We start from the raw sequence: 16,602 nt of genomic DNA, 5'->3' as shown, positions 1-16,602 counted from the left end.
GATTGGGAGAGTGGCGAGCCTCGATGTTGGAGGTACAATGACAAGAGATGGGATCACACGACTGAAGCTCTCTGAGAAGTCGGTTTTGCAGGTCTTGACCTGCAGCTTTGATGGTGGTGGGAATGTTTTACACCAAAACTATGCCTAACAGAGTTCTGTTTCTGTTTCACAAACTTATCCATTTTATATCAGAATAACTGACCTGATTGAGGATAACCTGCATGCTAATAATCTGGTAAATAGCCACCATGGCTTCAGAAGGGAAGCAAGTATGTGATCAACCTCCTAGACTTTTCTTAAGGAGTGACACATTCTGTGACTTTTTTTGCTCTGACCATTACTGTCTGACAGTGTGGTGTTTTATACCTTTTTATATGGACATCAGTATATTCTGGGCAATTTATGCTACCTGCAGTGCAAAATATCACAGTAAAACGGTAAGTGTTAATCCTGTGGAACACTATCCCTCTCACAACACACAGAAGGGTGTAACTGTAGGATCATAGGGGACGGGAGTGTCTTTGGAAACTGGTTTTTGTTGTGAATACAGAGAGTTGGTGGACAGCCAGGTCTAGTCACCTTCGAATATGGGTACGATGCCCATTGGGACCTCCTGGCCATTCATTGGTATCTCAATCATGATGAACAATTTGCAAATCTTGTTCTGTGTCTCTCTCACAGATCAGCCATGATCTACTTGAATGGCGAAACAGGCTCGAGAGGCCGAATGGTCGACTCCTGCTCCTATGTTCTTAGTACCCTCAGGTAAATACCACTCATGCCTGAGGATTTGATTGTTTAGAGCCCTATCAACCTGTGTGGGCCCCTATCTGATGTTGAAATTATTAAACATTTCTCAAAGATATTTAACCAACTACCTAAAAGAAAAATAAATGTTACAGATAAGTTCTGATAGTCCAGGTCAATAATTAAGGGATTCATGAGTGCAATAGTGCTGTCTTACTCGAGTCCGTTCACAGGAAGTACTGGCCAGCGTGCCACACTTAACAATCAGCCAATATGTCAGAGTGGCAGGGTATGAGAGAGCTGCTGGGAATCCTCAGCTTAAAATCAATCTTATTTTGATTTTGCAGTTATCAGAAAGACTTGAGTTTAAATCCCACACTGTACAGATGGCTTGTTCTACAGTGACCTCAAAACAAACCTCTCGCTGTTACAGTACACAGTAAATGTTTCATACCCCAAAACAAACTAGGAAGGTCCACGTGATCGGTAATTTACACTTGCTTATGTTAATATAGGTTACTTTTATTAAAAGCAGATGACTTACATGTGCTGATGTCACATTACACAAAGCATGTCATATTGTCAGCTGAACCACCCGACACTTAGCCAGTGCTGAATACGAGATTGCCCACAGTTAGTCTCATCCACGACATCATTCAAAAAAATGACCAAACATTTTCTTTAAACAGACTCGAATGATATGTAACAATCAAAAACTGAACAATCAAACAGCGAACACTGAATGTCTTTAACTAAATATGAAAACTGCAGAGAGAGCGCTATCAGCACAACCACCCCATAATTTTTCTTAATGCGTCGCTGGCGAGGTCGGCATTTATTGCCCATCCCTCGTTGCCCTGAGAAGGTGGTGGTGGGTCGCCTTCTTGAACCGCTGGTCGTGGTTTTGATACAACTGAGTGGTCACTTCAGAGGGCAAATGAGATTCAATCACATTTGGTGTGGGGACTGGAGTCATTTATAGGCCCAGACCGGGTAAGGACGGCAAGTTTCCTTCCCGAGGACCAGCTTTTTATATCCAGATTTTTTTTTAAACTGAATTCAAATTCTCAATCTGCCATGGTGGGATTTGAACTCATGTTCTCTGGAATATTAGTCCAGGCCTCTGGATTATTGGTCTAGTAACTACACCACTGTACACAATCAGTGATAATGTACAATGAGCCGCAAATCTGCCCCTCTGTACGGGCATTGTACGGTGAATCGGCCCCTCTAGAGGCGTCACTGTACGGTGAATCGGCCCCTCTAGAGGCGTCACTGTACGGTGAATCGGCCCCTCTAGAGGCGTCACTGTACGGTGAATCGGCCCCTCTAGAGGCGTCACTGTACGGTGAATCGGCCCCTCTAGAGGCGTCACTGTACGGTGAATCGGCCCCTCTAGAGGCGTCACTGTACGGTGAATCGGCCCCTCTAGAGGCGTCACTGTACGGTGAATCGGCCCCTCTAGAGGCGTCACTGTACGGTGAATCGGCCCCTCTAGAGGCGTCACTGTACAGTGAATCGGCCCCTCTAGAGGCGTCACTGTACGGTGAATCGGCCCCTCTAGAGGCGTCACTGTACAGTGAATCTGCCCCTCTAGAGGCGTCACTGTACGGTGAATCGGCCCCTCTAGAGGCGTCACTGTACGGTGAATCGGCCCCTCTAGAGGCGTCACTGTACGGTGAATCGGCCCCTCTAGAGGCGTCACTGTACGGTGAATCGGCCCCTCTAGAGGCGTCACTGTACAGTAAATCGGCCCCTCTAGAGGCGTCACTGTACAGTGAATCTGCCCCTCTAGAGGCGTCACTGTACGGTGAATCGGCCCCTCCAGAGGCGTCACTGTACGGTGAATCGGCCCCTCCAGAGGCGTCACTGTACGGTGAATCGGCCCCTCTAGAGGCGTCACTGTACGGTGAATCGGCCCCTCTAGAGGCGTCACTGTACAGTGAATCGGCCCCTCTAGAGGCGTCACTGTACAGTGAATCTGCCCCTCTAGAGGCGTCACTGTACAGTGAATCGGCCCCTCTCGAGGCGTCACTGTACAGTGAATCTGCCCCTCTACATTGTGGAAGTAACAAGTAAGAACAAAAGCAAGCACCGCAGTCTGCAACTGCAAACCTGTGGCTCGCAACCAAATCACAGAGGTGGGCGAGGGTAGTAGCGGTCTCCCGGTGATGAGCAGAGGAGGCTGGTCCTTGTTAAATTCTCCAGGCTCTGGAGGAAAATCAATGTACAGACAGGCTGTGCTCTCCTGGCAGCGTTTCCCAGCACCTGGTCCTTTACTCTCGTCCTTCTGGAATTACACCTGGATATAGCGAATAATCTCACTCAGGTCATATCCAGTCACTGCAAAGGCGTTTCCTTCCGGGTCACAGAACTTGGCTCCACAGATCTGGATGTCGGTTACACACTCCGTGTGGTCGTGCTCCACCTGCAAAGGGAAATGTCCTTTTATTTCCTCAGAGGAAGGTCACATCTGGAGCTAAAGTTTCTTACTTGGCCTTTTCTGCCTCCATGTTTGATGGACCCAGTAAATGGTTTGGCATCTGCAGCCTCCCTGTCACAGCCCAGGCCTCTATTACTGCTGGGCTTTAATCACAGCCCAGGCCTCTATTACTGCTGGGCTTTAATCACAGCCCAGGCCTCTATTACTGCTGGGCCTTAATCACAGCCCAGGCCTCTATTACTGCTGGGCTTTAATCACAGCCCAGGCCTCTATTACTGCTGGGCTTTAATCACAGCCCAGGCCTCTATTACTGCTGGGCTTTAATCACAGTCCAGGCCTCTATTACTGCTGGGCTTTAATCACAGCCCAGGCCTCTATTACTGCTGGGCTTTAATCACAGCCCAGGCCTCTATTACTGCTGGGCTTTAATCACAGTCCAGGCCTCTATTACTGCTGGGCTTTAATCACAGTCCAGGCCTCTATTACTGCTGGGCTTTAATCACAGTCCAGGCCTCTATTACTGCTGGGCTTTAATCACAGTCCAGGCCTCTATTACTGCTGGGCTTTAATCACAGCCCAGGCCTCTATTACTGCTGGGCCTGAATCACAGTCCAGGCCTCTATTACTGCTGGGCTTTAATCACAGCCCAGGCCTCTATTACTGCTGGGCTTTAATCACAGCCCAGGCCTCTATTACTGCTGGGCTTTAATCACAGCCCAGGCCTCTATTACTGCTGGGCTTTAATCACAGTCCAGGCTTCTATTACTGCTGGGCCTGAATCACAGTCCAGGCCTCTATTACTGCTGGGCCTGAATCACAGTCCAGGCCTCTATTACTGCTGGGCTTTAATCACAGCCCAGGCCTCTATTACTGCTGGGCTTTAATCACAGCCCAGGCCTCTATTACTGCTGGGCTTTAATCACAGTCCAGGCCTCTATTACTGCTGGGCCTGAATCACAGCCCAGGCCTCTATTACTGCTGGGCTTTAATCACAGTCCAGGCCTCTATTACTGCTGGGCCTGAATCACAGTCCAGGCCTCTATTACTGCTGGGCCTGAATCACAGTCCAGGCCTCTATTACTGCTGGGCTTTAATCACAGCCCAGGCCTCTATTACTGCTGGGCTTTAATCACAGCCCAGGCCTCTATTACTGCTGGGCTTTAATCACAGTCCAGGCCTCTATTACTGCTGGGCCTGAATCACAGCCCAGGCCTCTATTACTGCTGGGCTTTAATCACAGTCCAGGCCTCTATTACTGCTGGGCCTGAATCACAGTCCAGGCCTCTATTACTGCTGGGCCTGAATCACAGTCCAGGCTTCTATTACTGCTGGGCTTTAATCACAGTCCAGGCTTCTATTACTGCTGGGCTTTAATCACAGCCCAGGCCTCTATTACTGCTGGGCTTTAATCACAGTCCAGGCCTCTATTACTGCTGGGCTTTAATCACAGTCCAGGCCTCTATTACTGCTGGGCTTTAATCACAGCCCAGGCCTCTATTACTGCTGGGCTTTAATCACAGTCCAGGCTTCTATTACTGCTGGGCTTTAATCACAGCCCAGGCCTCTATTACTGCTGGGCTTTAATCACAGTCCAGGCTTCTATTACTGCTGGGCCTTAATCACAGTCCAGGCCTCTATTACTGCTGGGCTTTAATCACAGCCCAGGCCTCTATTACTGCTGGGCTTTAATCACAGTCCAGGCCTCTATTACTGCTGGGCCTTAATCACAGTCCAGGCCTCTATTACTGCTGGGCTTTAATCACAGTCCAGGCCTCTATTACTGCTGGGCTTTAATCACAGCCCAGGCCTCTATTACTGCTGGGCCTTAATCACAGTCCAGGCCTCTATTACTGATGGGCTTTAATCACAGTCCAGGCCTCTATTACTGCTGGGCCTGAATCACAGTCCAGGCCTCTATGACTGCTGGGCTTTAATCACAGTCCAGGCTTCTATTACTGCTGGGCCTGAATCACAGTCCAGGCCTCTATTACTGCTGGGCTTTAATCACAGTCCAGGCTTCTATTACTGCTGGGCTTTAATCACAGTCCAGGCTTCTATTACTGCTGGGCTTTAATCACAGTCCAGGCCTCTATTACTGCTGGGCTTTAATCACAGCCCAGGCCTCTATTACTGCTGGGCTTTAATCACAGTCCAGGCCTCTATTACTGCTGGGCCTGAATCACAGTCCAGGCTTCTATTACTGCTGGGCTTTAATCACAGTCCAGGCTTCTATTACTGCTGGGCTTTAATCACAGTCCAGGCTTCTATTACTGCTGGGCTTTAATCACAGTCCAGGCTTCTATTACTGCTGGGCTTTAATCACAGCCCAGGCCTCTATTACTGCTGGGCTTTAATCACAGCCCAGGCCTCTATTACTGCTGGGCTTTAATCACAGCCCAGGCCTCTATTACTGGTGGGCTTCAATCACAGCCCAGGCCTCTATTACTGCTGGGCTTTAATCACAGTCCAGGCCTCTATTACTGCTGGGCTTTAATCACAGCCCAGGCTTCTATTACTGCTGGGCCTTAATCACAGCCCAGGCCTCTATTACTGCTGGGCCTGAATCACAGCCCAGGCCTCTATTACTGCTGGGCCTGAATCACAGCCCAGGCCTCTATTACTGCTGGGCTTCAATCACAGCCCAGGCCTCTATTACTGCTGGGCTTTAATCACAGCCCAGGCCTCTATTACTGCTGGGCCTGAATCACAGCCCAGGCCTCTATTACTGCTGGGCTTTAATCACAGTCCAGGCCTCTATTACTGCTGGGCCTTAATCACAGTCCAGGCTTCTATTACTGCTGGGCCTGAATCACAGCCCAGGCCTCTATTACTGCTGGGCTTTAATCACAGTCCAGGCCTCTATTACTGCTGGGCTTTAATCACAGCCCAGGCCTCTATTACTGCTGGGCCTTAATCACAGTCCAGGCTTCTATAACTGCTGGGCCTGAATCACAGCCCAGGCCTCTATTACTGCTGGGCCTTAATCACAGTCCAGGCTTCTATTACTGCTGGGCCTGAATCACAGCCCATGCCTCTATTACTGCTGGGCTTTAATCACAGTCCAGGCCTCTATTACTGCTGGGCTTTAATCACAGTCCAGGCCTCTATTACTGCTGGGCTTTAATCACAGCCCAGGCCTCTATTACTGCTGGGCCTGAATCACAGCCCAGGCCTCTATTACTGCTGGGCTTTAATCACAGTCCAGGCCTCTATTACTGCTGGGCTTTAATCACAGCCCAGGCCTCTATTACTGGTGGGCTTTAATCACAGCCCAGGCTTCTATTACTGCTGGGCTTTAATCACAGTCCAGGCCTCTATTACTGCTGGGCCTGAATCACAGCCCAGGCCTCTATTACTGCTGGGCTTTAATCACAGTCCAGGCCTCTATTACTGCTGGGCCTTAATCACAGTCCAGGCCTCTATTACTGCTGGGCTTTAATCACAGTCCAGGCCTCTATTACTGCTGGGCCTTAATCACAGTCCAGGCCTCTATTACTGCTGGGCTTTAATCACAGCCCAGGCCTCTATTACTGCTGGGCTTTAATCACAGTCCAGGCCTCTATTACTGCTGGGCCTTAATCACAGTCCAGGCCTCTATTACTGCTGGGCTTTAATCACAGTCCAGGCCTCTATTACTGCTGGGCTTTAATCACAGTCCAGGCTTCTATTACTGCTGGGCTTTAATCACAGTCCAGGCTTCTATTACTGCTGGGCTTTAATCACAGTCCAGGCTTCTATTACTGCTGGGCTTTAATCACAGTCCAGGCTTCTATTACTGCTGGGCTTTAATCACAGCCCAGGCCTCTATTACTGCTGGGCTTTAATCACAGTCCAGGCCTCTATTACTGCTGGGCTTTAATCACAGTCCAGGCTTCTATTACTGCTGGGCTTTAATCACAGTCCAGGCCTCTATTACTGCTGGGCTTTAATCACAGCCCAGGCCTCTATTACTGCTGGGCTTTAATCACAGTCCAGGCCTCTATTACTGCTGGGCTTTAATCACAGTCCAGGCCTCTATTACTGCTGGGCCTTAATCACAGTCCAGGCCTCTATTACTGCTGGGCTTTAATCACAGCCCAGGCCTCTATTACTGCTGGGCCTTAATCAAAGTCCAGGCTTCTATTACTGCTGGGCCTGAATCACAGCCCAGGCCTCTATTACTGCTGGGCTTTAATCACAGTCCAGGCCTCTATTACTGCTGGGCTTTAATCACAGCCCAGGCCTCTATTACTGCTGGGCCTTAATCACAGTCCAGGCTTCTATTACTGCTGGGCCTGAATCACAGCCCAGGCCTCTATTACTGCTGGGCCTTAATCACAGTCCAGGCTTCGATTACTGCTGGGCCTGAATCACAGCCCAGGCCTCTATTACTGCTGGGCTTTAATCACAGTCCAGGCCTCTATTACTGCTGGGCTTTAATCACAGTCCAGGCCTCTATTACTGCTGGGCTTTAATCACAGCCCAGGCCTCTATTACTGCTGGGCCTGAATCACAGCCCAGGCCTCTATTACTGCTGGGCTTTAATCACAGTCCAGGCCTCTATTACTGCTGGGCTTTAATCACAGCCCAGGCCTCTATTACTGCTGGGCCTTAATCACAGTCCAGGCTTCTATTACTGCTGGGCCTGAATCACAGCCCAGGCCTCTATTACTGCTGGGCCTTAATCACAGTCCAGGCTTCTATTACTGCTGGGCCTGAATCACAGTCCAGGCCTCTATTACTGCTGGGCTTTAATCACAGCCCAGGCCTCTATTACTGATGGGCTTTAATCACAGTCCAGGCCTCTATTACTGATGGGCTTTAATCACAGCCCAGGCCTCTATTACTGCTGGGCCTTAATCACAGCCCAGGCCTCTATTACTGCTGGGCTTTAATCACAGCCCAGGCCTCTATTACTGCTGGGCCTGAATCACAGCCCAGGCCTCTATTACTGCTGGGCTTTAATCACAGCCCAGGCCTCTATTACTGCTGGGCTTTAATCACAGCCCAGGCCTCTATTACTGCTGGGCTTTAATCACAGCCCAGGCCTCTATTACTGCTGGGCTTTAATCACAGCCCAGGCCTCTATTACTGCTGGGCCTTAATCACACTCCAGGCCTCTATTACTGCTGGGCTTTAATCACAGTCCAGGCCTCTATTACTGCTGGGCTTTAATCACAGTCCAGGCCTCTATTACTGCTGGGCTTTAATCACAGTCCAGGCCTCTATTACTGCTGGGCTTTAATCACAGTGCAGGCCTCTATTACTGCTGGGCTGAATCACAGTCCAGGCCTCTATTACTGCTGGGATTTAATCACAGCCCAGGCCTCTATTACTGCTGGGCCTTAATCACAGCCCAGGCCTCTATTACTGCTGGGCTTTAATCACAGCCCAGGCCTCTATTACTGCTGGGCTTTAATCACAGCCCAGGCCTCCATTACTGCTGGGCTTTAATCACAGTCCAGGCCTCTATTACTGCTGGGCCTGAATCACAGTCCAGGCCTCTATTACTGCTGGGCTTCAATCACAGCCCAGGCCTCTATTACTGCTGGGCCTGAATCACAGTCCAGGCCTCTATTACTGCTGGGCTTAAATCACAGCCCAGGCCTCTATTACTGCTGGGCCTGAATCACAGCCCAGGCCTCTATTACTGCTGGGCCTGAATCACAGTCCAGGCCTCTATTACTGCTGGGCTTTAATCACAGCCGAGGCCTCTATTACTGCTGGGCCTGAATCACAGCCCAGGCCTCTATTACTGCTGGGCTTGAATCACAGTCCAGGCCTCTATTACTGCTGGGCTTTAATCACAGTCCAGGCCTCTATTACTGCTGGGCTTTAATCACAGCCCAGGCCTCTATTACTGCTGGGCCTTAATCACAGTCCAGGCTTCTATTACTGCTGGGCTTTAATCACAGCCCAGGCCTCTATTACTGCTGGGCTTTAATCACAGCCCAGGCTTCTATTACTGCTGGGCTTTAATCACAGTCCAGGCCTCTATTACTGCTGGGCCTTAATCACAGCCCAGGCTTCTATTACTGCTGGGCTTTAATCACAGCCCAGGCCTCTATTACTGCTGGGCCTGAATCACAGCCCAGGCTTCTATTACTGCTGGGCCTTAATCACAGTCCAGGCCTCTATTACTGCTGGGCTTTAATCACAGCCCAGGCCTCTATTACTGCTGGGCCTGAATCACAGTCCAGGCCTCTATTACTGCTGGGCTTTAATCACAGCCCAGGCTTCTATTACTGCTGGGCCTTAATCACAGTCCAGGCCTCTATTACTGCTGGGCTTTAATCACAGCCCAGGCCTCTATTACTGCTGGGCCTGAATCACAGCCCAGGCCTCTATTACTGCTGGGCTTTAATCACAGTCCAGGCCTCTATTACTGCTGGGCTTTAATCACAGCCCAGGCCTCTATTACTGCTGGGCTTTAATCACAGTCCAGGCTTCCATTACTGCTGGGCTTTAATCACAGCCCAGGCCTCTATTACTGGTGGGCTTCAATCACAGCCCAGGCCTCTATTACTGCTGGGCTTTAATCACAGCCCAGGCCTCTATTACTGCTGGGCTTTAATCACAGCCCAGGCCTCTATTACTGCTGGGCCTGAATCACAGCCCAGGCTTCTATTACTGCTGGGCTTTAATCACAGCCCAGGCCTCTATTACTGCTGGGCTTTAATCACAGCCCAGGCCTCTATTACTGCTGGGCTTTAATCACAGCCCAGGCCTCTATTACTGCTGGGCTTTAATCACAGCCCAGGCCTCTATTACTGCTGGGCCTGAATCACAGCCCAGGCTTCTATTACTGCTGGGCCTTAATCACAGTCCAGGCCTCTATTACTGCTGGGCTTTAATCACAGCCCAGGCCTCTATTACTGCTGGGCTTTAATCACAGTCCAGGCCACTATTACTGCTGGGCCTTAATCACAGTCCAGGCCTCTATTACTGCTGGGCTTTAATCACAGTCCAGGCCACTATTACTGCTGGGCCTTAATCACAGTCCAGGCCTCTATTACTGCTGGGCTTTAATCACAGCCCAGGCCTCTATTACTGCTGGGCTTTAATCACAGTCCAGGCCACTATGACTGCTGGGCCTTAATCACAGTCCAGGCCTCTATTACTGCTGGGCTTTAATCACAGCCCAGGCCTCTATTACTGCTGGGCTTTAATCACAGTCCAGGCCTCTATTACTGCTGGGCTTTAATCACAGCCCAGGCCTCTATTACTGCTGGGCCTTAATCACAGTCCAGGCCTCTATTACTGCTGGGCTTTAATCACAGCCCAGGCCTCTATTACTGCTGGGCTTTAATCACAGTCCAGGCCTCTATTACTGCTGGGCCTGAATCACAGCCCAGGCCTCTATTACTGCTGGGCCTTAATCACAGTCCAGGCCTCTATTACTGCTGGGCTTTAATCACAGCCCAGGCCTCTATTACTGCTGGGCTTTAATCACAGCCCAGGCCTCTATTACTGCTGGGCTTTAATCACAGTCCAGGCCTCTATTACTGCTGGGCTTTAATCACAGCCCAGGCCTCTATTACTGCTGGGCTTTAATCACAGTCCAGGCCTCTATTACTGCTGGGCTTTAATCACAGTCCAGGCCTCTATTACTGCTGGGCTTTAATCACAGTCCAGGCCTCTATTACTGCTGGGCTTTAATCACAGTCCAGGCCTCTATTACTGCTGGGCTTTAATCACAGTCCAGGCCTCTATTACTGCTGGGCTTTAATCACAGCCCAGGCCTCTATTACTGCTGGGCCTTAATCACAGTCCAGGCCTCTATTACTGCTGGGCCTGAATCACAGCCCAGGCCTCTATTACTGCTGGGCTTTAATCACAGTCCAGGCTTCTATTACTGCTGGGCTTTAATCACAGTCCAGGCTTCTATTACTGCTGGGCTTTAATCACAGTCCAGGCCTCTATTATTGCTGGGCTTTAATCACAGCCCAGGCCTCTATTACTGCTGGGCTTTAATCACAGCCCAGGCCTCTATTACTGCTGGGCTTTAATCACAGCCCAGGCCTCTATTATTGCTGGGCTTTAATCACAGTCCAGGCCTCTATTATTGCTGGGCTTTAATCACAGTCCAGGCCTCTATTACTGCTGGGCTTTAATCACAGCCCAGGCCTCTATTACTGCTGGGCCTTAATCACAGTCCAGGCCTCTATTACTGCTGGGCTTTAATCACAGCCCAGGCTTCTATTACTGCTGGGCTTTAATCACAGCCCAGGCCTCTATTACTGCTGGGCCTTAATCACAGTCCAGGCTTCTATTACTGCTGGGCCTGAATCACAGCCCAGGCCTCTATTACTGCTGGGCCTTAATCACAGTCCAGGCTTCGATTACTGCTGGGCCTGAATCACAGCCCAGGCCTCTATTACTGCTGGGCTTTAATCACAGTCCAGGCCTCTATTACTGCTGGGCTTTAATCACAGTCCAGGCCTCTATTACTGCTGGGCTTTAATCACAGCCCAGGCCTCTATTACTGCTGGGCCTGAATCACAGCCCAGGCCTCTATTCGTGCTGGGCTTTAATCACAGCCCAGGCCTCTATTACTGCTGGGCTTTAATCACAGCCCAGGCCTCTATTACTGCTGGGCTTTAATCACAGCCCAGGCCTCTATTACTGCTGGGCTTTAATCACAGTCCAGGCCTCTATTACTGCTGGGCTTTAATCACAGCCCAGGCCTCTATTACTGCTGGGCTTTAATCACAGCCCAGGCCTCTATTACTGCTGGGCTTTAATCACAGCCCAGGCCTCTATTACTGCTTGGCTTTAATCACAGCCCAGGCCTCTATTACTGCTGGGCCTTAATCACAGTCCAGGCCTCTATTACTGCTGGGCTTTAATCACAGTCCAGGCCTCTATTACTGCTGGGCTTTAATCACAGTCCAGGCCTCTATTACTGCTGGGCTTTAATCACAGTCCAGGCCTCTATTACTGCTGGGCTTTAATCACAGTGCAGGCCTCTATTACTGCTGGGCTGAATCACAGTCCAGGCCTCTATTACTGCTGGGATTTAATCACAGCCCAGGCCTCTATTACTGCTGGGCCTTAATCACAGCCCAGGCCTCTATTACTGCTGGGCTTTAATCACAGCCCAGGCCTCTATTACTGCTGGGCTTTAATCACAGCCCAGGCCTCCATTACTGCTGGGCTTTAATCACAGTCCAGGCCTCTATTACTGCTGGGCCTGAATCACAGTCCAGGCCTCTATTACTGCTGGGCTTCAATCACAGCCCAGGCCTCTATTACTGCTGGGCCTGAATCACAGTCCAGGCCTCTATTACTGCTGGGCTTAAATCACAGCCCAGGCCTCTATTACTGCTGGGCCTGAATCACAGCCCAGGCCTCTATTACTGCTGGGCCTGAATCACAGTCCAGGCCTCTATTACTGCTGGGCTTTAATCACAGCCGAGGCCTCTATTACTGCTGGGCCTGAATCACAGCCCAGGCCTCTATTACTGCTGGGCTTGAATCACAGTCCAGGCCTCTATTACTGCTGGGCTTTAATCACAGTCCAGGCCTCTATTACTGCTGGGCTTTAATCACAGCCCAGGCCTCTATTACTGCTGGGCCTTAATCACAGTCCAGGCTTCTATTACTGCTGGGCTTTAATCACAGCCCAGGCCTCTATTACTGCTGGGCTTTAATCACAGCCCAGGCTTCTATTACTGCTGGGCTTTAATCACAGTCCAGGCCTCTATTACTGCTGGGCCTTAATCACAGCCCAGGCTTCTATTACTGCTGGGCTTTAATCACAGCCCAGGCCTCTATTACTGCTGGGCCTGAATCACAGCCCAGGCTTCTATTACTGCTGGGCCTTAATCACAGTCCAGGCCTCTATTACTGCTGGGCTTTAATCACAGCCCAGGCCTCTATTACTGCTGGGCCTGAATCACAGTCCAGGCCTCTATTACTGCTGGGCTTTAATCACAGCCCAGGCTTCTATTACTGCTGGGCCTTAATCACAGTCCAGGCCTCTATTACTGCTGGGCTTTAATCACAGCCCAGGCCTCTATTACTGCTGGGCCTGAATCACAGCCCAGGCCTCTATTACTGCTGGGCCTGAATCACAGTCCAGGCCTCTATTACTGCTGGGCTTTAATCACAGTCCAGGCCTCTATTACTGCTGGGCTTTAATCACAGCCCAGGCCTCTATTACTGCTGGGCCTGAATCACAGCCCAGGCCTCTATTACTGCTGGGCTTTAATCACAGTCCAGGCTTCCATTACTGCTGGGCTTTAATCACAGCCCAGGCCTCTATTACTGGTGGGCTTCAATCACAGCCCAGGCCTCTATTACTGCTGGGCCTGAATCACAGCCCAGGCTTCTATTACTGCTGGGCTTTAATCACAGCCCAGGCTTCTATTACTGCTGGGCTTTAATCACAGTCCAGGCTTCTATTACTGCTGGGCTTTAATCACAGTCCAGGCCTCTATTATTGCTGGGCTTTAATCACAGCCCAGGCCTCTATTACTGCTGGGCTTTAATCACAGCCCAGGCCTCTATTACTGCTGGGCTTTAATCACAGCCCAGGCCTCTATTATTGCTGGGCTTTAATCACAGTCCAGGCCTCTATTATTGCTGGGCTTTAATCACAGTCCAGGCCTCTATTACTGCTGGGCTTTAATCACAGCCCAGGCCTCTATTACTGCTGGGCCTTAATCACAGTCCAGGCCTCTATTACTGCTGGGCTTTAATCACAGCCCAGGCTTCTATTACTGCTGGGCTTTAATCACAGTCCAGGCCTCTATTACTGCTGGGCTTTAATCACAGCCCAGGCCTCTATTACTGCTGGGCCTTAATCACAGCCCAGGCCTCTATTACTGCTGGGCCTTAATCACAGCCCAGGCCTCTATTACTGCTGGGCCTTAATCACAGTCCAGGCTTCTATTACTGCTGGGCTTTAATCACAGCCCAGGCCTCTATTACTGCTGGGCTTTAATCACAGTCCAGGCCTCTATTACTGCTGGGCTTTAATCACAGTCCAGGCCTCTATTACTGCTGGGCTTCAATCACAGTCCAGGCCTCTATTACTGCTGGGCTTTAATCACAGTGCAGGCCTCTATTACTGCTGGGCTGAATCACAGTCCAGGCCTCTATTACTGCTGGGATTTAATCACAGCCCAGGCTTCTATTACTGCTGGGCCTTAATCACAGCCCAGGCCTCTATTACTGCTGGGCTTTAATCACAGTCCAGGCCTCTATTACTGCTGGGCTTTAATCACAGTCCAGGCCTCTATTACTGCTGGGCTTTAATCACAGTCCAGGCCTCTATTACTGCTGGGCTTTAATCACAGTCCAGGCCTCTATTACTGCTGGGCTTTAATCACAGCCCAGGCCTCTATTACTGCTGGGCTTTAATCACAGTCCAGGCCTCTATCACTGCTGGGCTTTAATCACAGTCCAGGCCTCTATTACTGCTGGGCCTGAATCACAGTCCAGGCCTCTATTACTGCTGGGCTTCAATCACAGCCCAGGCCTCTATTACTGCTGGGCCTGAATCACAGCCCAGGCCTCTATTACTGCTGGGCCTGAATCACAGTCCAGGCCTCTATTACTGCTGGGCTTTAATCACAGCCGAGGCCTCTATTACTGCTGGGCCTGAATCACAGTCCAGGCCTCTATTACTGCTGGGCTTTAATCACAGTCCAGGCCTCTATTACTGCTGGGCTTTAATCACAGCCCAGGCCTCTATTACTGCTGGGCCTGAATCACAGCCCAGGCCTCTATTACTGCTGGGCTTGAATCACAGTCCAGGCCTCTATTACTGCTGGGCTTTAATCACAGTCCAGGCCTCTATTACTGCTGGGCTTTAATCACAGCCCAGGCCTCTATTACTGCTGGGCCTTAATCACAGTCCAGGCTTCTATTACTGCTGGGCTTTAATCACAGCCCAGGCCTCTATTACTGCTGGGCTTTAATCACAGCCCAGGCTTCTATTACTGCTGGGCTTTAATCACAGTCCAGGCTTCTATTACTGCTGGGCTTTAATCACAGTCCAGGCCTCTATTATTGCTGGGCTTTAATCACAGCCCAGGCCTCTATTACTGCTGGGCTTTAATCACAGCCCAGGCCTCTATTACTGCTGGGCTTTAATCACAGCCCAGGCCTCTATTATTGCTGGGCTTTAATCACAGTCCAGGCCTCTATTACTGCTGGGCTTTAATCACAGCCCAGGCCTCTATTACTGCTGGGCCTTAATCACAGTCCAGGCCTCTATTACTGCTGGGCTTTAATCACAGCCCAGGCTTCTATTACTGCTGGGCTTTAATCACAGTCCAGGCCTCTATTACTGCTGGGCTTTAATCACAGCCCAGGCCTCTATTACTGCTGGGCCTTAATCACAGCCCAGGCCTCTATTACTGCTGGGCCTTAATCACAGTCCAGGCCTCTATTACTGCTGGGCTTTAATCACAGTCCAGGCCTCTATTACTGCTGGGCTTTAATCACAGTCCAGGCCTCTATTACTGCTGGGCTTTAATCACAGTCCAGGCCTCTATTACTGCTGGGCTTTAATCACAGTGCAGGCCTCTATTACTGCTGGGCTGAATCACAGTCCAGGCCTCTATTACTGCTGGGATTTAATCACAGCCCAGGCTTCTATTACTGCTGGGCCTTAATCACAGCCCAGGCCTCTATTACTGCTGGGCTTTAATCACAGTCCAGGCCTCTATCACTGCTGGGCTTTAATCACAGTCCAGGCCTCTATTACTGCTGGGCCTGAATCACAGTCCAGGCCTCTATTACTGCTGGGCTTCAATCACAGCCCAGGCCTCTATTACTGCTGGGCCTGAATCACAGCCCAGGCCTCTATTACTGCTGGGCCTGAATCACAGTCCAGGCCTCTATTACTGCTGGGCTTTAATCACAGCCGAGGCCTCTATTACTGCTGGGCCTGAATCACAGCCCAGGCCTCTATTACTGCTGGGCTTGAATCACAGTCCAGGCCTCTATTACTGCTGGGCTTTAATCACAGTCCAGGCCTCTATTACTGCTGGGCTTTAATCACAGCCCAGGCCTCTATTACTGCTGGGCCTTAATCACAGTCCAGGCTTCTATTACTGCTGGGCTTTAATCACAGCCCAGGCCTCTATTACTGCTGGGCTTTAATCACAGTCCAGGCCTCTATTACTGCTGGGCTTTAATCACAGTCCAGGCCTCTATTACTGCTGGGCTTTAATCACAGCCCAGGCCTCTATTACTGCTGGGCTTTAATCACAGTCCAGGCCTCTATTACTGCTGGGCTTTAATCACAGTCCAGGCCTCTATTACTGCTGGGCTTTAATCACAGCCCAGGCCTCTATTACTGCTGGGCTTTAATCATAGTCCAGGCTTCCATTACTGCTGGGCTTTAATCACAGCCCAGGCCTCTATTACTGGTGGGCTTCAATCACAGCCCAGGCCTCTATTACTGCTGGGCTTTAATC

The 16,602-nt window shown here is 50.3% G+C and overlaps 1 protein-coding gene across 1 annotated transcript in view; it reads right to left on the bottom strand.

The window, feature by feature from the left end:
- Nucleotides 1-1,248: 1,248 nt before the first annotated feature.
- The window catches only part of wdr54 (WD repeat domain 54), a 107,369-nt gene continuing 92,015 nt past the window's right edge, over nucleotides 1,249-16,602 (bottom strand). Inside the window, exon 10 of the mRNA XM_067978499.1 lies at nucleotides 1,249-3,175. Within this exon, the coding sequence (XP_067834600.1) occupies nucleotides 3,044-3,175 (132 nt within the window). The 3' untranslated portion in view covers nucleotides 1,249-3,043. The remainder of the gene's footprint in view (nucleotides 3,176-16,602) is intronic.

This window comes from Heptranchias perlo, unplaced genomic scaffold, assembly GCF_035084215.1.
Source record: "Heptranchias perlo isolate sHepPer1 unplaced genomic scaffold, sHepPer1.hap1 HAP1_SCAFFOLD_303, whole genome shotgun sequence".
Classification (NCBI taxonomy): domain Eukaryota; kingdom Metazoa; phylum Chordata; class Chondrichthyes; order Hexanchiformes; family Hexanchidae; genus Heptranchias; species Heptranchias perlo.
The sequence above is the reverse complement of the archived record's forward strand: the minus strand, read 5'-3'. Positions and strand labels throughout refer to the sequence as shown.